General features: G+C 46.7%; 1 protein-coding gene across 2 annotated transcripts in view; it reads right to left on the bottom strand.

Moving 5' to 3' along the window:
• Positions 1 to 1,363: 1,363 nt before the first annotated feature.
• GTPBP8 (GTP binding protein 8 (putative)) overlaps positions 1,364 to 25,968 on the bottom strand; it is a 143,085-nt gene continuing 118,480 nt past the window's right edge. For both annotated transcript variants that reach the window (XM_030203796.1, XM_030203798.1), the window contains exon 7: positions 1,364 to 3,274. In XM_030203796.1, the coding sequence (XP_030059656.1) occupies positions 3,172 to 3,274 (103 nt within the window). In that variant the 3' untranslated portion in view covers positions 1,364 to 3,171. The remainder of the gene's footprint in view (positions 3,275 to 25,968) is intronic.

The following is a 25,968-nucleotide window of genomic DNA, read 5'->3' as shown; positions in this document are numbered from 1 at the left end:
TGGCAGCTCGTCGCGGTGGAACATCTGAACTGCTTTAGGGTCATCCAACTCCTGTGGCAAGCAGCCACCCTCATCTGGATCATCAGTCCGTGAGGGTCTGCCAGACCCCCCAAAACTAGACCACGGGAGAGAACAGAGTGAAGAGTCCCCCTCAGATGGGGTATTCACTCATCTACGCTTAGCGTCATACAAAAGCTCGGGGGAAGAAATAAAGTCTCCAACAGATGCTGGGCTATCAAGAACTGGAGGAAACCCAGTCCGAAAGGAATTGTCAGGAACCTCAGGCAGTGCTCTTTTTGTGCATCAACAGCACAAATTTAGGGGAGAAAAACTCACCCTGTACATCCGCCCCCATATTGGGGGAAGCAGAGTCAATAGCTCCTCTAGAAACCTCGAAACGAGCCGTCCCCCTGCACTCAGACCCCTCCGCAACAGTGAGGGTCGAGTCACGCGGCGCCCCCAAGATGTCGCCCGCTGCCAACTCCGTCGGGTGGGAAGAATCACCGCCCACCATGCTCGTGCCAGCATTAGCATCTAGGCAGCATGTGCTGCAAAGCCCCGCTGCTGATCTGCGTTTCCCACAGTGGGAGCAGTACTTAACCCCTTCAGCAGCCATAAAATAGAGAAAACAAAATGGTGCCTTTGCGCCAAAACGTACCCCGCACAGAGTGCTGTCAGCGGGAACCTCCCTAGAGGAGATGGGCACCACTCTCACCTCAGGAGACCGAGTGAAATGAACTTCGGTCAAGCTGCACCGAACCAGGAGCTCTGGAGAAAGCCTCTCTCTCTTTTTTTTTTTTTTTTTTTTACTGTGAGGAAAGTTATAGGCAGGCAGCCTTAGAGGAACTCTGGGAGGAGGGGGAATGGGGTAAGGTAGGGACAGAGAAAACCAAGTATGCCTTTAAAGTGGGCACCACCAGCCACAATACCCCCTCTCTAATGGCAAAGCACAGGAGCCTCCCCAGGCAGAAATCCAGGAGCTGAGAAAGCGATGTCCACACCTCCTGGGAGATAGAGATATACTGAACGCAGAGGGGGCTGGGCGTCCAGGAACACCATGTGCTTTCAGTGTTCTCTATCTCCACCTGCTGGTAGGCAGATACAACCCATCAGTTAATGGATTCATCTGCTGTTTATAACAAGGAAATGTTTTTAATAAAGACTTAAATTTAGGGAAGGCAAATTCTCCACGAATGGAAGGTGGAAGGTCATTCCAAAGCTTCAGGGCCAAATATGAAAAGGCAGATTGATGCGTAGATTAATGAAAACATTGTTTGTATCCAGGAAGGATGAGTCTATTAGCATCTAAAGATGGTAGACTGTGGGCAGGAGTATAAGGGATACAATGGGCTGAGAGATATGAAGGAATCCCTGTGTGATAGGCTTTATGAGTGAGAGAAATTATCTTAAATGGAAGCCGGTATTTAATGGATAGCCAATGCAAGTGAACAAAAAGAGAGGTGGTATGATCAAATTTCTTAGCCCTACATAAAAAACCGTGCGGCACAATTTTGTAAGGTTTGTAGTCTTTTAATCTGTGAGAGTGGGAGACCCAAATGGATAGAATTGCAATAATCCAGTCGAGTGATGAGGAAGGCTTGAAGATCTGTGTGGAGAGCCTGAAAAGTCAAAATAGCATGGAGAGACTTGCAAAATCTTAATGCTGAAAAAACAGATTTGGCTACCTCAGAGATTTGTTTCTTATTTATTTTTATTTACTTATTTATTTTCAGCACTTGATATACCACCCTGAGGCGACTATGCAGGTTAAAATTTCTGTTACAGGTACTTTGAACTGTCCCTAATGGGCTCACAATCTGTTATATATTGTACCTGGGGCAATGGAGGGCTAAGTGCCTTGTTCAGGGTCACACAGAACTGTAGAGGGAATTGAACCTGGTTCCCCAGGATCTCAACCCACTGCCGACTGTCAGGCAGACTCAAAACCAGTTCCCCAGGTCAACAATCTACTACACTGACCATTAGGCCACTCCTCTACTTAAAGGTTAGCTGGGAATCAAAACCACACTCCCAAGTATCGAAAAGTAGAAACTGGGGGAAATAATAAATTGAAGAGAAGTGAAACATGGGAAAGATACGATAGAGATCTTGTTACCCAGCAAACAGTAGTCTTTTCAGGATTCAGCTTAAGCTTATTCACAATAAGCCGAGAGGACAGAGCACAAAGGCAATCCTGTAGAGGTTGCAGGTTAGTGTGAAGTGGTGAAACTGGTAAGTAGAATGTCATCTGAGTAAATAAAAAAAATTATCAGATGGTGTATCAGTAATGCTTGGAAGACATAATGGTATGGTGGGGCTTTTGCATTAATCTGTTCATCTGATAGTACACTATGAAGTTTTAGGCACTGATGATGTCTAGAAACAGATTTTGTTTGTGCGGGATGTAGAAATGCTTATACAAACCATCTGCATAATTTGTTTGCAAATCTAAAGTGAAGTTTCATGAAATTAAGGCAACAGAATGTGAAGCTATTTCATTTAAATCTCTGAACAAGGTCAAACGGCTATCTAGGCATTTTGCTGCAACTGCTTTACTCAAGAGCTAAGACAGAATGTTGCAAAGAACAAGTTGAGTGATCCAGACCATAAACACTGCCTTGAAAAAGCAGAATATTGTGTAGTATTGGTTATACTTGATTTGAAATGCTAAGGAAGGGATCCCTACTTCAGTCTCCCCACAAAATCAAATCAGGGAAAGGTCCAGGATTCTAAAGAGGACTCCATTAGCCCTCTTGGTGATTTGAAATGCCATATATGACCCTTCAGTTGAAATGCTTGGGGACTCTTGTTTTAAATTTTTTTAAACTGCAGTTTCACTATTTTTGTTCTGTTTTATGTAAAAATTAATTTTGCATAATACAGAACATATAGAATGTATAATGCTGAAAGCAGGCTGCAATTCTTAATTCTTCTCCCCTGTTCTGGGATCATATACCTCATCTAGTGCCTAATGATCCATTTTTAACATTAAAGTCATAGACAGGGAAGAGCTTTCTTCTGCTGCTACATCTTTGTTGAGATACATATGGATCGTAAGGTTAGTCCTTTGATTTATTTCCATCAAAAACCAGTGTTATCATAAATAAGCAAGTACTTCATGATTATTGATGCCCTTGTATGTGTGAAGCACTCATCATCATGCGATCATTCCTAGGACTCTTGCTGCTCGATAGCTGTATTCGGCAGATGGAGATTTCCTGTCACATGAGCAATAAAACATCTGAGCAGGTGAATCCCAGAGAAGTACAGGGAGCTGTAGAAATAATGGGAAAAGTTACAATCAGACCATAAATTCTATGAAGTCAATATTTAGCCAGAGCACCTGATGTATGAAATTAAGCGCTAGCTATGGTGCTTAACTTTAAACATATATTCCATGACACAGTCCATTGTATTAGTACATATCTAAGCCAGTGGTCTTCATTCATTTTTAAGCTGGGGCCACTTTGGATTCTAATGAGCTGTAGGAGAGCTGCCAAATATATTCTCATGTGGGGCCACAACACTGCTGACCAATGTGTATCAATGACATCCATCCCCACCAGCTCACATTCAAGCTTCATTGGGGGAGGGGGGTATCCTTATGGTTGTAAGCATTTCCAAATGCATTCTCTTTTGTCTATTAAGACATACCTTGTCCTTCAAAAGCATCTGGCTCTTGCCCCCCATCCACTTTCCCCTTTCTGTCCTGAGCCTAAGAAGAGAGGCAGAATAGCAGAGGAAAAACAAAGACAATCGGGGGGGGGGGGGGGGGGGGGGTACTTCAGAGGTCTCTGGGGCCTTGCACTTAAGCACACTGGTTTAAGCAGTAACTACCACAAGTGACTATCTATTTAATTTAGGCTTGTTATGTGCCAGGGCTAAAGTGAAATTTGGTCTTACTTACTAATTTCCTTTTCTTGAATCCTGCCAGACCAGTCCATATAGGTGAGATATATCTCCTGACCAGCAGATGGAGGCAGAGAACACTGCCATTTTAGTGACATCTTCGCCTGTATAAGAAGTGGTACAGCCCTGGAACCAGCCAGCATACTACTGACAATACAAATCTGAAACACTTACAGATTATTATAGATGAGCTTTATGGCTCCAGACTAGGGGTTCTCAACCCATTCTCGGGACACACCTAGCCACTCAGGTTTTTAGGATATTCACAATGAATATGCACAAGATAGATTTGTATTGAACGGAGATTGTGCATGCAAAGTTCTCATATGCATATTCATTGTGGGCATCCTGAAAACCTGAGTGGCTAGGTGTGTCCTGAGGACTGGGTTGAGAACCCCTGTTCCAGACTATAGAACAGTGTTACTATTTGAACAACCTATGCTCCTGCTTCCTGCATCAGTACTATGCAGCCACACCATGAAGTCATACTATATAGTCATACCATGCATACGTGCTCTGCGATCAAATACATGCAACCATCATCATAGAAACAGAACATGCTTCCACTATCATTAGGTGACAGCAATCAGCCTCCTGTATTGATCCATATGGATCATCAATATATATCAAAATGTCTCATACCAATTCTCCCAGATCCACCAAATAGCTCAACCACACATGTCCATTATCATTATGCAAATAAATGGATAAATTATTATTGTGCAAACAATAATATCACCATGTATCCAACATCATGGATAAAATCATGATCTGTATCATGAATCTATAATTTCTCAGTTAACTGCATTAACCCCATAGACTAACCTCCTGAATCCAGCCCCTGAGTCCTAAGTACAGAATCAGACTGTTAACTCAGGCCATGCTCTGGATTAGAACCCTAAAACAGCAACTAGAAGAGCAAGTCCCAAAATGGAGCTGCTATCAGACTTCATGAAAATATGGAAACTTCCTGTCTAGAATTGCCATCAAGAGAAGTCTAAGAGGACCTCCTATTCTCCATACAATACTGAGAGAGAAACCTCCAGCCATCATCCTGCTAGACTAGTATAAACAAGTGAGACGTACCAAAGCTCTAAGGACCCTGGGCAGAAGAAGATAAGGCCTTGAGTTTGAGATTATGGTCTAAGTCCATTACAACAGTGGCCCACGTAAGCAGTGATGCCTAAGAGAACCTATTACTTAGAGGCTACTGTGCCACCAAACTGAAAATCCTAGAGGACAAGGCTTACAGAAAACAACGGGGGAGCATCTGGCCCTAAGAATGAAAACCAGGTAGGCAAAAAGTAACATAGTAATTGATGGAAGATGAAGACTTCATTTGGTCTGCCCAACAATTTGGCTGGGGCATAGTTAAATCACATAATGTTAAGTTAAGTCAACATATACAACAATGTGCTATTATATCCACCTTATACTATGCCTAATTATCAAAGCTACACAGTTATAATACCTGAAAGCTGCTAACATTCAAATTCTTTTCCAGAATTGTTATAAATGTGTACATATGAACTATAGAAGTGTCTGTACAATGCCATATTTTTGCTTAACTGAGACTGCTGTTAAAGCACTAGTTCCACAAAACAAGCCACTTTATTCAAGCCTTCAACGGTTTACCCTTCCCATTCTGACCAAGACTGAGGCCCAGATCTGCACACCATATTGACCTTTCATCTATCTCACTCTAAACTGATAACTAGCCATTAACCTTTGTGCTTAGTATGCGTTCATTCCGGTTCTAGTTAGCTAGCACTTTCGCTCTGATGAGTTCTGCATACGTCACTAATTGCTTTGGACAGTTGGTTATGTCACTAATCACTCTGAATGGTTGGTTACGTCACGTTGTTTTCTTTCAAATGACAGCAGTTCTAGCTGTTCTAGTTTTCACTAGCATACGCGCTTTTGTCCGCTATTAGACAGCACTAGCGGTAAGTTCTTTTAGGCGTTCTGATATTTCATAACATACATACATGTGAAAGCATTTGGTTATATGTTTGTTAAGAGTGTGATACTTATAAGTAATTGTCTTTCCATCGTTTACATCTACAGGGTGGATGTCGATCATTTTGAGCCCTAGCATTCTTGTGACGCCCTCAAGTTTTATTGGAGTAGGTAGTTGTAGTGGTTCTTCCTTCCTTCGCTTTCTCTTATACTTGACACAGTCGTTTTCTCCTTTAAGAAAACTATGTCTTTCCTCATGCATAATACGTTAGCTTTCATTTTTAGCCTTGGTTCAGATCTGCGGTCATATCACATATACGTTTTTTTCACCTATACAACCTAAGCTCGCTCTTCCATTTTAAACAGCGGGTGAGAGCTACAGGCATCAGATGTATCGTGGTATCGCATTATATATGCTCCCGTCGGTTACTCTCATTTATGTTCTGTGCACGTTTCCGTTGTATGTTTTTATTTAATTCATTGTTTTCTGGTTTCCTTCCTCTTCATAAAATCACATGGTTGCGCATATAAAACATATCACTTCTGGTCTTATTTTGTTGGCTGCATTCATGTGTCATTTTTTCAGCGTTTGCTTCGCTATTGTTTTCAATGAGCTGTGTATGACCTTTATGATGCATAAATATTTTCGTTTATTATGTGCCTTCATTTCATTATGAGCTTACATTCACACCATCCCTCTCTTTACATATCCCTGTTGTGCATACATCCACGGTTAGGCGGTCAGGTATTATTATTTTTGTATTATTACTTTTTATTTTTGTGCTATAACATCTTCCAGTATATTTTGGTATATGTGATCATATACTTTATTATATTTTTGCATTTTTATTCATCATCATTTCCGTTAATTTTTAGTATTTTGTCTTTTTCCATTGTTATCATTATTTTCATTTCTAGTATTATTCCGTTTTTAAGTTTCTGTTGAATAATTTATATTCAACCTTCTTTGCTTTTCATTGTTCCCCCTTTTTTTTGTTCCTGCAGCATTTTGCTGTTTGTTTTATGAGTATCTCGGAGGTGCACATGTAAACGTCAGATTCAGGGTAGGTCACAACTTTACATTTCTCATCTTTTCATATCTGTTTTTGGTGGCTAAAGTGTTGTTTTTATTAACATGCTCATTTCAGTCTCTCTTTTATTAACATGCTTGTTTTTATTAACATGCTCATTTCAGTCCCACTTTTTAATAACATTTTTTAACATGTATATTTTGGTCTTGGTTCGTTAGGAGTTTTATTTCTCCTTTTTTCCGATGAGCTCTGCACATGTTACCAATCGCTTGTGACAGCTGGCTATGTTATTTTGTAACACTCCAAATGATGTTATATATTTGTACTTTATTTATGGAGTGTAAGATCATGTTTTTCATTACATATCAGTATCGTTACTGTCTTTTTAGTATATAACCTATTTTTTACATTTTACATGGCATAATTTGACTTTATTGTATTGTTTTTATCACATGGTTCTGATACTTTCAGTAAGTTTGTGATGTATGCTTATATGTTTCGGTATTTTCTTGATATTTTTGGATTAGTTTTTAATCTAATTTGTTTTTAACTCTGTTTTTATTTTGTATTCTTTATGTTTTTAAATTTTGTATTTGAAATATTTGTATTTTTATATCTAAGTTGTACATATGTTGATTTGTTTTATTTTAGACCCCTGAGGAAGGCCTGTTGGCCGAAACACGGACCGTGTAGGGTCCTATTAAACTTTTCTGGTGCTCTTACTCCCTATGGTTTTTCTGGTCTGTTTTGGTTCATCTTTCGCCTTTTTTGTGGTTTGGGCCCAGATACATCAACCATACGTAAAAAAATCTAAAACGTAAAAGTGCTTACCGAATTTGAAAAAACGAAGAATGCACAAAAAAAAAACAAGTCGCACATGTTCGGTGCGGTATTGTAAAGTACAATGCATTACAGATTCGTTAAACTGTTGTAATCCCCGTCGGTAATTGGCCCCTAAAGCATGCGCAGAGCAGCCAAGCATTATGCTGGCTGCTCTGTGCATGCCACAAATGTCAAAACAACCACCAAAAAAAAAACCCACAAACACGTGGGTCCCCACTTCCCCCTGCTTAAAATATAAAATCAAACAAAAAATAAAAAAAGAATCGGGAGGGGGCAAAGGCGCTCGTCAGGAGCGTCCTGTATGGACGGCCTTGCCCCCCCCCCCCGAGGTTGCCGCTGCCCCCCGCTTCCACCTGTATTAAATAAAAAATCAAAACAAAAATCAAAAGTTTAGCAGTCTCGGCCCCTCTCCCTTCCTGACTCTCTCTTTCTCCTTCTCCCATAGCTCCACCTCCTGCCATCCTCTGTCCCCGTGCCCCGCCCCCTGAGGTCATCGCTGCCGCTCCCCCCCCTCCACTGGAACCCCCCACCGCCTTACCGGGCCCGCACAGCGCCTCTCACCTCTGTGTGAAGGCGCTACACGGGCAAGAACAGCTGATCGGCGATCAGTGAGGCCTCCTCCGACGTCCCTCCGTTCTTCCTGGGCCCGCCCTCCTCTGACGTAAGTTACCTACATGGAGGATGGCGGGAGGCGGAGCTGTGGGAGAAGGAGAAAGAGAGAGAGAGGAAGGGAGGGGGACCGGGGCTGCTAAACTTTTGATTTTTGTTTTGATTTTTTATTTAATACAGGCGGAAGCAGGGAGCAGCGGCGACCTCGGGGGGGGGGGGGGGGGGGAGGGGGCAAGGCCGTCCATACAGGACGCTCCTGACGAGCGCCTTTGCCCCCTCCCGATCCTTTTTTTATTTTTTGTTTGATTTTATATTTTAAGCAGGGGGAAGCCCATGAAGTACTGCATCCACCTTGTCGTTCTTTATTGGTTGCTTTTTTATTTAATCTCACTTAAACATGCCAGCTTGGATTTTTATGGTGCAGGGGGAAGCGGGGAGATGACAGCTCAACGCTTAACGACAGGTCTGACCTCACATTCAATTTATCACGGTAAATGATTCGTTGCAATCGTCGGTATGGTTAGTGCATCCTGATTGGCCACATTTCAATGGTAGTTACTCGTTTGCATTCCGTTTTCGTTAGCTGCTAGCGTCGTCAGAAAATGGCCTTTAATGCATGCTACGGTTAAAAATTTCTTTGTTAAAGGGTCGTTAAGGTTTAGTGCATCTGGGCCTAAGGGTCATCGAATGCTTTTTCCTCCACACTCTACCCTCAGTCATCATCCATAAAAGATGTGGGCTGACTATTCCACTGGCAAAATTCTTGCAACTCTGTTGGGTGTGGCTTAACCTTTAGATAAATGCCAATTCACTCTAATTATGGCCAGAGCTGTATCTGTTGCTCCATGCAGCTTGTGCCCCTCTATGTTCTATTTAAAGTTAGGAGGATATTTAGTTTTGCTTTGATTCTATGCTGTTTAATACAGGGATCCCCTGTATTTATCCCACAAGTTTTTGAATTCAGTCACTGTTTATGTTCCCACCACCTTCCCCAAGAGGGTATCGGCCTGCTTGTCTGACATTGCTGCATGGATGTCCAACCGTCACCTGAAACTGAACATGTCCAAGACCGAGCTTATAGTCTTTCCACCAAAGCCCACCTCTCCTCTTCCTCCTCTCTCTATCTCAGTTGATAACACCTTCATCCTCCCCGTCTCATCTGCCCGCAACCTTGGAGTCATCTTCGACTCCTCCCTCTCCTTCTCTGCGCATATCCAGCAGACAGCCAAGACCTGTCGCTTCTTCCTCTTTAACATCAGCAAAATTCGCCCTTTCCTCTCTGAACACACCACCCGAACTCTCATCCACGCCCTCATTACCTCTCGCCTTGACTACTGCAACCTTCTCCTCACTGGCCTCCCACTTAGCCATCTATCCCCACTTCAATCCATCCAGAACTCTGCTGCTCGTCTTATATTCCGCCTGAACCGATACACTCATACTACCCCCCTCCTCAGGTCGCTTCACTGGCTTCCGATTAGATACCGCATTCAGTTCAAGCTTCTCCTTCTCACCTACAAATGCACTCAGTCTGCAGCCCCTCATTACCTCTCCACCCTCATCTCCCCTTACGTTCCCGCCCGAAACCTCCGCTCACAGGACAAATCCCTCCTTTCAGCACCCTTCTCCACCACCGCCAACTCCAGGCTCCGCCCATTCTGCCTCGCCTCACCCTTTGCGTGGAATCAACTTCCTGTGGCCCTACGCCAAGCCCCCTCCATACCCATCTTCAAATCCTTGCTAAAAGCCCACCTCTTCAATGTTGCCTTCGGCACCTAACCTTAGACTGCTCCAATTTGACTGCCACTACTTGATGTCTGTACATTTGTCCATTAGATTGTAAGCTCTTCGAGCAGGGACTGTCCTTCTATGTTATATTGTACAGCGCTGCGTAACCCTAGTAGCACTATAGAAATGTCAAATAGTAGTAGTAGTAGTAGGTATTCCAGTCATCCATCACCCTTTCTGTGAAAAAGTATTTTATGCTGTTACTCCTAGATCTACTTCCCTGCAACCTCAATTAATGTCCTCTAGTTCTGCTGTTTCCCCATCTCTGAAAAAGATCTGTTTGTATAATACTTTCAAATATTTAAATGTCTGTATCATTGGTCCATTCTTCTTCTAGGATATTTATGTTTTATGATTATATTTTTTGTAAGGTATAAGTGATGTATACATTGAGTATGTATGAATTTATTGTGTAATCTGATTTGGTTTAAAGTGGAATAGAAATAATTAATTTTAAACGTTGAACCTGTGGAATTTCTTAGAGCTGGTTTGGTTTAGTAGCAGTCTGCCTGCGTTCAAAAATTTTTCTTACTAAACTGTTTGAGGGGCTGAGGCTGTTAGAGTCCTAAAACTTTTCTTCTATAACTGTTTGAGTATATATGTTACCTAAAACTTTGAGAGAGAAAAAAAAACACCTTTCTTTTGCTGTGGGTCTATCCTATTCCTTAATCTAAAATTGCTAGTTTTACAACTTTGGGCTAGAAGGTTTTTCTTTAAATTGTCTTGAATTGCTGTGCTGGTGATTTCCTATTCTTTGTGCTGAAATCGTGTGGGGGGTGCTCTCTGGGGCTGTGCTTTTCTCTACCCAGTGAAGTGAGCCATTTCATTTGCATTAACAGATAGTCTAGCGGGCACTGTAGATAGAGTGAAGGCTGGGCACCATGTTATGATTCTACTCAGCACAACAGAGTAATAAAACCACAAGTTAACAATGCATAAGGACATAGGAAACAGGGTGCCCAGCCTTCACCCTATCTGCAAAGTGTATATGGGAATTAGCATTACAAGAAGTTATACCTGCATAGGAGTCACCAGTCCCTACCCCCCTTCCCCAAACCCCACTCCCCATCCCTCCCTTCCCCAATTCCACCCCCCTCCCCATGCACACCCAATTCCCCCTTTCCTTCATCATACCCCATTAGAACAACCCACATTATCTCACCCACTCAACAGCAGGGTAGATAAGAAGACCACTGATGCTAGGGGTCCCGCCACCCCAAACCCAGCAAAGGACAAGAATACTATAACAATGTTCAACAGAACCAAATAGAAATTTCTGAAAAGCGAGCTCATATTAGGTCTTTGGATAGCACCAAAAGATTCAGTGCATATTTAGCTTTGAACTGATGCATGCGGAGTATCTCTTTTAGATACAAATAAGTACCTGTATATAATATGTAAGCCGCATTGAACCTGCTATGAGTGGGAAAGCGCGGGGTACAAATGTAAGAAAAATAAATACATTAATGCAGGCCAATGCTACAGATGGTACTACTACTACTTATTTCTATAGCGCTACTAGACGTACGCAGCACTGTACACTTGAACATGAAGAGACAGTCCCTGCTCGACAGAGCTTACAATCTAATTAGGACAAACAACAAGTAAGGGAATATTAAAGTGAGGATGATAAAATAAGGGTTCTGAGTAAGTGAATAAGGGTTAGGAGTTAAAAGCAGCATCAAAAAGGTGGGCTTTTAGCTTAGATTTGAAGACGGCCAGAGATGGAGCTTGACGTACCGGCTCAGGAAGTCTATTCCAGGCATATGGTGCAGCAAGATAAAAGGAATGGAGTCTGGAGTTAACGGTGGAGGAGAAAGGTGCGGATAAGAGAGATTTACCCAGTGAACGGAGTTCCCGGGGAGGAGTGTAAGGAGAGATGAGAGTGGAGAGGTACTGAGGAGCTGCAGAGTGAATGCACTTATAAGTCAATAAGGGGAGTTTGAACTGTATGTGGAAATGGATAGGAAGCCAGTGAAGTGACTTGAGGAGAGGGCTACTATGAGCATAACGACACTTGCAGAATATTAGTTGTGCAGCAGAATTTTGAACAGTTGAAGAGATGGCTAAGTGAGAAGCAAGTTGCAATAGTCTAAGCGAGGGGTGATAAGAGTGTGGATGAGGGTTCTGGTAGTGTGCTCAGAAAGGAAAGGGCGAAGTTTGGTGATATTATAGAGAAAGAAACGACAGGTTTTAGCAGTCTGCTGAATATGTGCAGAGAAGGAGAGGGAGGAGTCGAGGTTATGAGACAGGAAGGATAAGAGTGTTATCCACAGAAATAGAGAATGGGGGAAGAGGAGAGGTTGGTTTAGGGGGACAGATAAGAAGCTCAGTTTTGGCCATGTTTAGTTTCAGATGGTGCTGAGACATCCAGGCAGCAATGTCAGACAGGCAGGCTGATACTTTGGCCAGGATTTCGGCTGAGATTTCTAGTGTGGAGAGGTAGATCTGAGTTGTCAGCATAAAGATGATACTGAAAACCATGGGATGAGATCAGAGTACCTAGGGGAAAAGTACAGATGGAGAAAAGAAGAGGTCCCAGGACAGATCCCTGAGGTACACCAACTGACAGTGGGATAGAAGTAGAGGAGGATCCACCAGAGTATACATTAAAAGTACGGTGGGAGAGATAAGAAGAAAACCAGGAAAGAACAGAGTCCTGAAATCCAAGTGAGGACAGTGTATCAAGGAGTAGGTTGTGATCAACAGTGTCAAAAGCAGCAGATAGATCGAGAAGGCTGAGGATAGAATAGAGCCCTTTGGATCTGGCCAGGAACAGGTCACTGGAGACTTTAGCAAGAGCTGTTTCGGTTGAATGAAGGGAGCAAAAGCCAGATTGAAGTGGATCAACAATAGCTTGAGATGAAAGAAAAACAAGGCAACGGCGGTGAACAGCATGCTCCAGTATCTTGGATAGGAAAGGGAGGAGGGAGATGGGGCAATAGTTGGAAGGACAGGTAAGGTCCAATGAAGGTTTTTTAAGGAGTGGTGTGACTATGGCATGTTTGAAGGCATCAGGGACAGTCGCAATGGAAAGTGAAAGATTGAGGATATGACAGATAAAAGGGATGACAGTAGGAGAGATAGTGTTAAGTAGATGGGTGGGAATAGGATCAGAGGAACAGGTAGTTAGTTTCGAGGAGGAAAAAAGATGTGTAGTTTCCTCTTCAGTGATTTCAGAAAAGGAGGCAGGGGTTGGAGGGTTGAGAGAATGGACTAAGGGAAGGAGAGGTGGAGGTGACCTGGTTGAGAATTCAAGTTTAATCTTGTGAACCTTATCATGAAAGTACTCAGCCAGAGTCTGGGGAGAAAGTGAAGGGGAAGTTGGAGGTGAAGGCACTTTAAGGAGAGAGTTAAGTGTGGCAAAGAGACGTCGAGGGTTTGAGCCAAGAGAATTTGTCAACTGGATGTAATAGTCCTGTTTGGCAAGTAAAAGAGCAGACTGGAAGGAGGTCAGCAAGAATTTGAAATGTATGAAGTCAGCATGGGCACGGGATTTCAGCCAAAAGCGTTTGGCAGAGCGGGCACAGGAACGTAGGTAGCGGATTCTAGAGGTCAGCCAAGGCTGCGGTTTGGTACGTTTTACAGAACGGGGAATGGGGGGAGTGAGAGTATCCAGAACAAAGGATAGTATAGTATTATAGGAAGAGAGAGTCTCATTGACAGACTTGGATAACATAGAGGGGCATAATCAAACGTCGCCGGCGATCAATTTTGGTGGCGGCGCAACAGCTGGCCGGAACCGTATTTTCAAAAAAGATGGCCGGCCATTTTTTTTTTTCGATAATACGGTTTAGCCCGGCCAAATGCCAGAGTTCGCCAGGTTTGAGATGGCCGGTTTTGTTTTTCAGCAATAATGGAAAAAAATGCCGGCGATCTCAAACCCAGCAAAATCAAAGGCATTTGGTTGTGGGAGGAGCCAGCATTTGTAGTGTGCTGGTCCACCTGACATGCCAGGACAGCAATCGGGCACCCTAGGGGGCACTTCTAAACATTTTTTTAAAATATACAAATACCTCCCAGGTGCATAGCTCCCTTACCTTGGGTGCTGAGCCCCCCCCCCAAAACCCACTCCCCACAACTCTACACCACTACCATAGTCCTCATGGGTGAAGAGAGGCACCTACATGTGGGTACAGTGGGTTTTGGGGGGGTTTGGAGGGCTCTACACTTACCACCACAAGTGTAACAAGTAGGGGGGGGGGGGGGGTGGACCTGGGTCTGCCTGCCTGAAGTGCACTGCACCCATTAAAAACTGCTCCAGGGACTTGCATACTGCTGTCAGGGAGCTGGGTATGACATTTGAGGCTGGCATACAGGCTGGTAAAAAAAGGTTTTTAGTTTTATTTTTTTTAGTGTGGGAGGTGGTTGGTGACCACTGGGGGACTACGGGGAGGTCATCCCCCATTCCCTCCGGTGGTCATCTGGTCAGTTGGGGCACCTTTTTGAGACTTGGTTGTGAAAATAAAAGGACCAAGTAAACCCGGCGAAATACTGCTTAATGCCACTTTTTTCCCCCATTATCCGCGAAAGCCAGCCATCTGGTAGCCACGCCCATGCCCACCTATGCTACGCCACCAACATGCCCCCTTGAACTTTCGCCGGTGCGGCGACGGGAAAGCGGCGATGCTGTAAAAAAAGCCGCTTTCAATTATACAGATTTCACCTCTTTTGAGAGATCGCCGGCCATCTCCCGATTTATGTCAGAAGATGGCCGGTGATCACTAACGAAAATAAGCTTGATAGTGGTAGAGAAGAGATTTGAAACACTGGAGGACAAAGTAGAAGGGTCAATAGCCTGAAGATTCCTAAATGTAGTGGTTAAGATTGGACGGGACTGGAGAGGAGGGTGTTTTAAGTGTGAAAGTTATCTGATGATGGTCAGAGAGGGGAAGAGTTGAGGTACAGAAACTGGAGAGTGAGCAGTTTGAGAAGAGGATAAGATCAAGACAGTGGCCATTCTGGTGAGTGGTGGCAGTGGAGCACAGTTGAAGATTGAAAGAGGATGTTAAAGCAAGAAACTGAGAAGCATAAGAGTCAGAGGGATCATTACCATGAATGTTAAAGTCCTCAAGAATGAGGGAAGGAGATGAAGGTTCAAGAAAGAAGGAAAGCCAGGCATCAAAGTTAGTGAGAAAGGAAGAAAGGGATCAGGGGGTCGATAAATGACTGCTACTCGGAGAGGCAGAGGAGCAAATAGACGGATGGAGTGGACTTTGAAGGAAGAAAAACAGTGAGACTGAGGTGGAAGAAGAGGTTGAAATCTACAAGAGGGTGAAAGTAGTAGCCCGACACCACCTCCGCAGCCAACCGGGCGAGGAGTATGGAAGAAAAGATAACCTCCATGGCATAGTGCCACGACTGAAGCAGAGTCTTCAGGGTAAAGCCAAGTTTCAGTTAGGGCAAGCAGATGGAAAGTACAAGCGATAAAGAGGTCATGGATGTAGGAAAGTTTGTTACAGACAGAGCGGGCATTCCACAGAGCGCAAGAGTAAGGCAGGGAAGAAGGGGGGAGGAGAGGAACAGAAATTAGATTGGAGATATAGGGTATGATACATACCTGTAGCAGGTGTTCTCCGAGGACAGCAGGCTGATTGTTCTCACGACTGGGTGACGTCCGCGGCAGCCCCCACCAACCGGAAAAAAGCTTCGCGGGACGGTCGGGACGCAGGGCACGCACACCGCGCATGCGCGGCCGTCTTCCCGCCCGTGCGCGACCGCTCCCGCCAGTTGAATAACTAGCAAAAGATGAAACACACAACTCCAAAGGGGAGGAGGGAGGGGAGGTGAGAACAATCAGCCTGCTGTCCTCGGAGAACACCTGCTACAGGTATGTATCATACCCTTTCTCCGAGGACAAGCAGGCTGCTTGTTCTCACGACTGGGGTATCCCTAGCTCTCAGGCTCACTCAAAACAAGAACCCAGGTCAATTGAACCTCGCAACGGCGAGGGAACAACAGAAATTGACCTACGAAGAACAACTAACTGAGAGTGCAGCCTGACCAGAATAGATTCGGGTCCTGGAGGGTGGAGTTGGATTTACACCCCAAACAGATTCTGCAGCACCGACTGCCCGAACCGACTGTCGCGTCGGGTATCCTGCTGGAGGCAGTAATGTGATGTGAATGTGTGGACAGATGACCACGTCGCAGCCTTGCAAATCTCTTCAATAGTGGCTGACTTCAAGTGGGCCACTGACGCTGCCATGGCTCTAACACTATGAGCCGTGACATGACCCTCAAGAGTCAGCCCAGCCTGGGCGTAAGTGAAGGAAATGCAATCTGCTAGCCAATTAGAGATGGTGCGTTTCCCGACAGCGACCCCTAGCCTGTTAGGGTCGAAAGAAATAAACAATTGGGCGGACTGTCTGTTGGGCTGTGTCCGCTCCAAGTAGAAGGCCAATGCTCTCTTGTAGTCCAACGTGTGCAACTGACGTTCAGCAGGGCGGGTATGCGGCCTGGGGAAGAATGTTGGCAAGACAATTGACTGGTTAAGATGGAACTCCGACACCACCTTCGGCAGGAACTTTGGGTGGGTGCGGAGCACTACTCTGTTGTGATGAAATTTGGTATATGGAGCATGAGCTACTAGGGCTTGAAGCTCACTGACCCTACGAGCTGAAGTAACTGCCACCAAGAAAATGACCTTCCAGGTCAAGTACTTCAGATGGCAGGTATTCAGTGGCTCAAAAGGAGGTTTCATCAGCTGGGTGAGGACGACGTTGAGATCCCATGACACAGTAGGAGGCTTGATTGGGGGCTTTGACAAAAGCAAGCCTCTCATGAATCGAACGACTAAAGGCTCTCCAGAGATGGCTTTACCTTCCACACGATAATGGTAAGCACTAATCGCACTAAGGTGATTCCTTACTGAGTTGGTCTTGAGGCCAGACTCTGATAAGTGCAGAAGGTATTCAAGCAGGTTCTGTGCAGGGCAAGAACGAGGTTCTAGGGCCTTGCTCTCACACCACACGACAAACCTCCTCCACTTGAAAAAGTAACTCTTTTTAGTGGAATCCTTCCTAGAGGCAAGTAAGACCCGGGAGACACCCTCAGACAGACCCAACGCAGTGAAGTCTACGCCCTCAACATCCAGGCCGTGAGAGCCAGAGACTGAAGGTTGGGGTGCAGCAACGCTCCGTCGTTCTGCGAAATGAGAGTCGGAAAACACTCCAATCTCCACGGTTCTTCGGAGGACAACTCCAGAAGAAGAGGGAACCAGATCTGACGGGGCCAAAAGGGCGCGATCAGAATCATGGTGCCGCGGTCTTGCTTGAGCTTCAGTAAGGTCTTCCCCACTAAAGGTATGGGAGGATAAGCATACAGGAGGCCGGTCCCCCAATGGAGGAGAAAGGCATCCGACGCTAGCCTGCCGTGTGCCTGAAGTCTGGAACAGAACAGAGGCAGCTTGTGGTTGGTCTGAGAGGCGAAAAGGTCCACCGAGGGGGTGCCCCACGCTCGGAAGATCTTGCGTACCACTCTGGCATGGAGCGACCACTCGTGCGGTTGCATGACTCTGCTCAGTCTGTCGGCCAGACTGTTGTTTACGCCTGCCAGGTACGTGGCTTGGAGGAGCATGCCGAACCGACACGCCCAACGCCACATCCCGACGGCCTCCTGGCACAGGGGGCGAGATCCGGTGCCCCCCTGCTTGTTGACGTAATACATTGCAACCTGATTGTCTGTCCGAATTTGGATAATTTGGCAGGACAGCCGATCTCTGAAAGCCTTCAGTGCGTTCCAGATCGCTCGGAGCTCCAGGAGGTTGATCTGCAGATCCTTTTCTTGGAGGGACCACAGACCCTGGGTGTGAAGCCCATCGACATGGGCTCCCCACCCCAGGCGAGATGCATCCGTCGTCAGCACTTTCGTGGGCTGCGGAGTTTGGAATGGACGTCCCAGGGTCAAATTGGTCCGGATGGTCCACCAGAGCAGTGAAGTGCGGCAACTGGTGGAGAGGCGGATGACATCTTCTAGATTCCCGGTGGCTTGGAACCACTGGGAAGCTAGGGTCCATTGAGCCGATCTCATGTGAAGACGAGCCATGGGAGTCACATGAACTGTGGAGGCCATATGACCCAGAAGTCTCAACATCTGCCGAGCTGTGATCTGCTGAGACGCTCTGGTCTGCGAAGCTAGGGCCAAGAGATTGGTGGCCCTCGCTTCGGGAAGGTAGGCCTGAGTCGTCTGGGAATTCAGCAGCGCTCCTATGAATTCCAGAGACTGAGTTGGCTGGAGATGGGACTTTGGGTAATTTATCACAAACCCCAGCAGCTCCAGAAGGTGAATAGTGCACTGCATGGACCGGAGGGCTCCTGCCTCCGAGGTGTTCTTGACCAGCCAATCGTCGAGATATGGGAACACGTGCACTCCCAGCTTGCGTGGGTAGGCCGCTACCACCACGAGGCACTTGGTAAACACTCGTGGGGCAGAGGCGAGCCCAAATGGCAGCACACAATACTGAAAGTGGCGTGCGCCCAGGCGGAATCTGAGATACTGTCTGTGAGCTGGCAGTATCGGTATGTGAGTATATGCGTCCTTTAAATCCAGGGAACATAGCCAATCGTTTTTCTGAATCATTGGCAGAAGGGTGCCCAAGGAAAGCATCCTGAACTTTTCTTTGACCAGGAATTTGTTCAGGCCTCTCAGGTCTAAGATGGGACGCATCCCCCCTGTTTTCTTTTCCACAAGGAAGTACCTGGAATAGAATCCCTGCCCTTCCTGCCCGGGTGGTACGGGCTCGACCGCATTGGCGCTGAGAAGGGCGGAGAGTTCCTCTGCAAGTACCTGCTTGTGATGGGAGCTGAAAGACTGAGCTCCCGGAGGACAATTTGGAGGCAGGGAGGCCAAATTCAGGGCGTATCCGCACCGCACTATTTGGATAACCCACTGGTCGGAGGTTATGAGAGGCCACCTTTGGTGAAAAAATTTTAACCTCCCTCCGACCGGCAGATCGTCCGGTACGGACACTTGTAGGGCGGCTATGTTCCCGTGGATCCAGTCAAAAGCCCGTCCCCGGCTTTTGCTGTGGAGGCGCAGGGGGCTGCTTAGGCGCACGCTGTTGACGAGAACGAGCGCGCTGGGGCTGTCCCTGTGCCTGACGAGGCCTTCGGGCCGGCTGGTTGTACCTACGCTTCGCAAAAGAATAGGGTGCAGCCTGCCGGGCCCGGGAAAAACGTCCACCTGTGGAGGTGGATGCTGAAGGCGCCCGGTGGGAGAGCTTGTCGAGAGCGGTTTCCCGCTGATGCAGTTGGTCCACCATCTGCTCGACCTTCTCACCAAAAATGTTATCCCCCCGGCAAGGGACGTCGGCCAGTCTCTGCTGGGTACGGTTGTCCAGGTCAGAGGCACGCAGCCATGAGAGCCTGCGCATCACTATACCTTGGGCCGCAGCACGAGATGCCACGTCACAGGTGTCAAAAATACCCCTGGACAGGAACTTTCTGCACGCCTTCAGCTGCCTGACCACCTCCTGATAAGGCCTGGACTGCTCCGGCGGGAGCTTATCGACCAGGTCCGCCAGCTGTTGCACATTGGTCCGCATGTGGATGCTCATATAGAGCAGGTATGACTGGATGTGGGTCACGAGCATGGAGGATTGGTAGGCCTTCCTCCCAAACGAGTCCAGAGTGCGAGACTCCCGCCCCGGGGGCGCCGAGGCGGTATCCCTCGAACTCCGTGCCCTCTTGAGAGCAGAATCCACGACCGCTGAGTCATGGGGCAATTGGGGCCGCATGAGCTCTGGGTCAGAGTGGATCCTGTACTGGGACTCTGCTTTCTTGGGAATGGTGGGGTTAGTTAATGGTCGCACCCAGTTCCGAAGCAGCGTCTCCTTTAGGACATTGTGCAGCGGCACCGTGGAGGACTCTCTAGGTGGTGATGGATAGTCGAGGACCTCGAGCATCTCGGCCCTCGGCTCTTCCACAGAGACCACGGGGAAGGGAATGCTGATAGACATATCCCGCACAAAGGAGGCAAAAGAGAGACTCTCAGGAGGTGAGAGCTTCCTCTCCGGTGAAGGCGTGGGGTCCGAGGGAAGGCCCGTAGACTCCTCTGAGGAGAAATATCTAGGGTCCTCCTCTTCCCCCCACGAGTCCTCATCCTCGGTATCGGACATTAGCTCATGTAGCTGAGTCCTGAACCGGGCCCGGCTCGACGTCAAGGCACCGAGGTCTCGGTGTCGTCGAGCGGTGGACTCCCGCGCCGGCGGGGACGGAGATCCCTCCATCGACGTCGACGGGGACTCCACCTGCGTGGCGGTCGAGACCGGCGCCGCAAGCGGCGGCGGTGTCGACGGCCCCGGCGCTGGGCTAGAGCTCACCGGCGCCACAGTCATCGGCGCCGAGGGCGCAAGCACCCCCGGCGCCGGCACAGCCTGGCGCATCAGCCCTTCCAGGATCCCCGGAAGGATGGCTCTGAGGCACTCGTCTAGGCCCGCTGCCGGGAAAGTCGGTGGGGCCGGTAAGGGTGTCGGTGCCGGAAGCTGCTGGGGGCCAGGAGACGGCACCGAGGTGCCGGAACCCCGACGCGTCGGTACCTCCACAACCGACGGAGACCTCTCCTCTCGACGATGACGCTTCGGCGTCGCCTCCTCTCCGACATCCGGATGCACCGAGGGCGACCGGTGACGGCGCTTCTTATCTTTCTTCCGATGCCCGTCACCGGTGCCGGAAGGCATGGAGGAGGAGGAGGTCGATCCCCCTCGGTCTCGAGGTACCGGGTCAGACAGGGTTCGGTCCCGTGGCCCACGAGCTGAGGGAGTGACCGGGGCCGATTGCCCACGCGGCCTCTCACCCCCACTCTCACCGGCGGACCGGCGGGCCGACGGGACCTGTTCTCCTGGGGTCGCTGCCATCGGTGCCGATGTCTCGGGCATCGATACCGGTACCGAAGGACCGGCCGTCGATACCGATGCCGTCGAGGTCGACGTCGAGGGGCCGGCGCAAGTTCCAAAAAGACGGTCCCGCAGAACTTGCCTCGCAACCTGAGTCCGTTTCCGGAGACCTAGACACAAAGAACACGACTTGAGATTGTGCTCCGGCCCGAGGCACTGGAGGCACCAAGCGTGGGTGTTGGTCTGCGAGATCGGCCGGCCGCAGCGACCACACTTTTTAAATCCACTCGGGACCTTCGCGGACATCGACGGAAAAATCGCGTCGGCGAAGTCAAAGTCGTCAATGGTGGCTGGAATCACACCACGGAAAAAGAAACGACCGAGCGACCACTAGGCCGCAACGTGGCGTCCCCGCTAGAAGCGAGGGAAAAGGGGAGCGCGTGCTCCACACGTGCAGGTTTTTTTTTTTGAAACAAAAAGGGAAACCGTACGGTAACCAGAAGCAAAGCGACGATCCGCGTAAACGCGATCGAGAAAATCCGGCGGCTGAAAACAGAGAGAGTGGCAAAAGCACAACTCTCTCCAGTCGCGGAAAAAAAGGAACTGGCGGGAGCGGTCGCGCACGGGCGGGAAGACGGCCGCGCATGCACGGTGGGCGTGCCCTGCGTCCCGACCGTCCCGCGAAGCTTTTTTCCGGTTGGTGGGGGCTGCCGCGGACGTCACCCAGTCGTGAGAACAAGCAGCCTGCTTGTCCTCGGAGAACACGGTGTGACCTACACAAATAGGATGAGAGCTGATGTGGGGGACCAGGATTGGGATTAATGTCCCCAGCAGAGAGCAGGAGAAGGAGCAAGAGAGTATGGAGAAGAGTAGGATAGGTATGACGACAGCGACAAAGGCGAGATGTACTCAGATAGAAAGGAGATGGATGAATGGAAGGAAGGAAATGTTGAAGGTTGAGAGCTGAGAAAAAGGAAGAGGAAAAAAGAGATGGTGAGATCATGAATACAGAGAGTGGACAATGTGTTCCCACAGTGTACAGTGGTTTCAGATGGAGAAACAGATTAGGAAGGGACAGTACCAAGAAGAAAAAGTGTACTGGAGCCATAAGTAGTAACTGGGAGAAAAATAAATGTAAAGAGAAAATGCCCTAGGCGCACGGCTCCTAGAGCGGAGGCCCTGAGTGGATCGGAGTAGACCTGGGAATCATCCCGGAGAAGGCTGTAAGGATATGCAGATGAGCTGCAAGTCCTCCACAGCACCTGAAAGGCAGCCAATGGTAGAGCTGGGCACCTCTCAGCCAAGGAAAGGGGCTTACCTGGGGTTAGGCTGAAGCCAGCATTCCTCCCCCTGAGGGTCACCTGATCTTAGCCAAAAAGCACCTGGAAACCCTGGGCACCTGGAGCGAGGGCCCTGGGAAGATCAGGGTGGACCTGGGAGTCATCCCAGATACAGCTGTGAGGATATGCAGAAGGGCTGCAAGTCCTCCACAGCATCTGGTGGGAGCGCTGGGCACCTAGAGTGGAGGCCCTGAGTGGATCGGTACTACAGATGGTACTTCAAATGGTTTTAATACTCTGTTGTTCTGAGTACCTCTGGATGTAGAATCATAACATGCAATGTATGTGGTAAAACATACAGAAATTATAACTACATTACTACATGGGTGTGGGGGGGGGGGATATAGCATGTATACAGCAGACATGATTTACTGAAGAAGAACATTTAAAACATAGATGGGCGTCAGTGGGAGAGGTGCATTTTGCTGCTTCTGGTGGTAGAAAAGGAGGGGTAGCAGTATTAATACATAAGTCACTAGCCTGTACCTCTCGGGGTCTTGTCAAGGATGTTGGGGGTAAATATCTGCTTACTACTACTAATCATTTCTATAGCGCTACTAAATGTATACAGCACTGTACACATTATATACAGGTACTTTCTCTGTCCCTAGGGGGCTCACAATCTAAGTTTTTTGTACCTGGGGCAACAGAGGGTTAAGTGACTTGCCCAAGGTCACAAGGAGCTGCAGTGGAATCGAACCCAGGTTGACAGGATCAAAGCCCAATGCACTAACCATCAGGCTACTAAAATTATGGCTGCAAGGTAGAGAAATCTATTTGCTAAACATATATGGCCCCACCCCTTTTGATAACCAATTTTATCCAGATCTTCTTAAACAGTTATTGCCATACCTAGACAAAAACATCATAGTGCTTGGAGATTTTAATTTATTAGCAGATCCTGTTCAGGATAGTAATGTAAGAACTCAGTTTTTGGGGACATCAAGGCCTGGACAAGGAGGAGCTCTTTGTGACTCTGGGCAAGTCACTTAACCCTCCATTTCCCCAGGTACAACTAAGTACCTTTATATACTATGTAAACCGCTTTGAATGTAGTTGCAAAAACCACAAAAGGGCGGTATATCAAGTCCCATTCCCTTTTTTGTACTTCTCCTGCCTTAGTAAATGCTTGGAGACTGCTCCATTTGGGAGAATTTCACTACACCCATGATACCCTTGATAGATTAGATTATGTCTTGGTCTCCTTGACCCTATTTTCGTCGATTACTTTGGTGGTAATTGGTCCAGCAACAATCTCAGATCATTCACCCATGTGGGTGGATTTAGAGGCGGCTCCAGGATATCGCTCGTATAGGGGGTGGCGCTTTTCATCATATCTGGCCCATGATGAGGCGTTTCATAAATATCTTCTGTCTTATTGGTCGGATTTTGTTAAACATAACCAACAGCATGAAGGTCAACCTTAGCTTTTTTTGGTGCACAGCAAAAGCGGTGATCCGGGGCAAAATTATCGCATATATGTCAGTGCACCACAACTGCACAGGTATTCGTGTGTTAGAGAACCGAAACGGGCTTATATGCAGAGGCCTTCTCCTCATTCTAGAGAGGAGTATTTGTTTGTACAACACTCAATTCTTTGATTCAGGAACAAACTTCCTGTGGAGTGATTTATCGTAAATACAGCTTTCAAAAATTTGGTAACAAGCCAGGAAAATTGCTTACAGGAATAGTTAAGGCCTGGGGAGACGCTCTAATGATTGGGGCTCTTTCAGATAACCAGGGTCATACAGTTAATTGCCCAGATGAATAGCGCAGATCTTTGGTGAGCACTTTCAAGCTCTGTATCAGGGATATTCTGAAGTGGACTGTTGGTGGAGGCGTACTTATGGAGGCCTAGACCGTGCTGCTAAATATCTAATATTTAAGAATTAAATCTACAAATCATGAGAAGTGGAGACTTCTTTTTTTTTTCTGTGAATTACAATGATATTAAGCAGGCCAGGTGTCAAGCAAATACCCCAACCCTCCCTACCTTCCTCTGAGCAGGTAATTGAGAGACAATGAGTCATGCCATTCACTGTTTACATGAGTGTGTTTAAAAGCCTCTGGAGACTTTTAGGGGGCAGAACTAATTTCCATGTGTCAGGGGGCGGGGTACCTGGCAGAGCAGAGAGAGACAATATTCTGCTGTCAGGACAGGATAGGAGAATGGCATAATGGCAGGGGGTCTGTGGGAAAGGAACCCTGACTCCTTTGAAGTGAGATACAGATTGCTTTTATTGAGGATGTACCTTTTAAGGAAATGCAATATATATATATATATATATATATATATATATATATATATATATATATATATATATATATATATATTTTATGTGCCCATTTGGCAATTATAACAAACAAATGATACATCCTTCATGACGTGTTCCTGAAAAAAAACTTCTTTGTACTTTGGGCTGAGAAACCCTATATAATGCCTGGTCTGGAACAAGAGGAGGTCGATGAAAATCTTCCTTAAGTCTATCTCAATAGATTAAGGAATATGCGACCATTTGCATGGCTCCCCCCTTTTATGTTCCCTCACTATCCTGTTTCTTATGTGCTGCTCCTAAACTTTTATTATTTCTTATTTTTCCTGTTCTTGGATTAAAATAAACTTTACTAATGTAAGAAGCTTCTTTTGTTTATAGTTGTTTTTGGTACTTACCTAGCCGGTGGTGCTAAGAAATCAGTTGGGGAATTTGAATGGGTGAGGTGGTGGGTTTTTGGCTCTGAGACCCAGCACCAACAGGCCCAAACAGGACCCACAGCTATTTTCTTCCTTTTTAGATAAAGCTGGTCTTCCCCACCTCACTGAGGAAGAATTACAGTGATTGAATGCTCCATTTCAGGCTGGGCAGCTGCAACAGGCCATTAAAAAGTTAAAACCACACACTGCGCCTGTGGCAGATGGTTTTGGAGGCGAGTTTTAATAGATGCTTCTGCCACAGCTTCTCAGTTCTTTGTTGGAGTGTCATCAATCGATGGTGGATACGGCGGTTTTTCCCCCTTATGAGAATGTAGCATTGATCACTTTACTCTTAAAACCAGGTAGGATTGCTACCGCCCAATTTCTTTACTTAATGTCGATATTAAGCTTTTAACGCATGTATTGGAATCGTGCCTGGCCTGTGTTACCGAGATTGGTTGGGTCAGCGCAAATAAGTTTTGTCCCTGGTTGTTTGTACCCTTAAGCAAGATCAGATCAAGTTATTTACTTGCACAATATAATGCCAATTGTTATACTGTTATGTGAAAACTTTAATAAAGATGATTTGAACATAAATGGACTTCTAATGCATATTAATATGCATCGCATACGTATTGAAAACGCTCTAACACAGGGAGCTCAAGAAAACAGTGAAGGGTACCAAACAGAACAAAGCAGGTGCTTGCAAACAAAAAAAAGAAAAATGCCCAAAGGGAGAGAAAAAATAAAACGCCAATAGTAAAGGCAAAACATAAAAAGCAGAAAAAAAGAGAAAAGCTCTGGAAATAGAAAACAGATGTAGGAGAAAACTACCAGTCCAAGTAAACCACTGAAAGGCAAGAAAGTGAACAAAAAAGGAAGAAAACGGACTTTGAAATGCAATCTATAAAAGAATGTAGTAAAACAGGGGATCTATATATGCATGTACTGTAACAAATTAGA

The sequence above is a fragment of the Microcaecilia unicolor genome, chromosome 5, assembly GCF_901765095.1.
Source record: "Microcaecilia unicolor chromosome 5, aMicUni1.1, whole genome shotgun sequence".
Classification (NCBI taxonomy): Eukaryota; Metazoa; Chordata; class Amphibia; order Gymnophiona; family Siphonopidae; genus Microcaecilia; species Microcaecilia unicolor.
The sequence above is the reverse complement of the archived record's forward strand: the minus strand, read 5'-3'. Positions and strand labels throughout refer to the sequence as shown.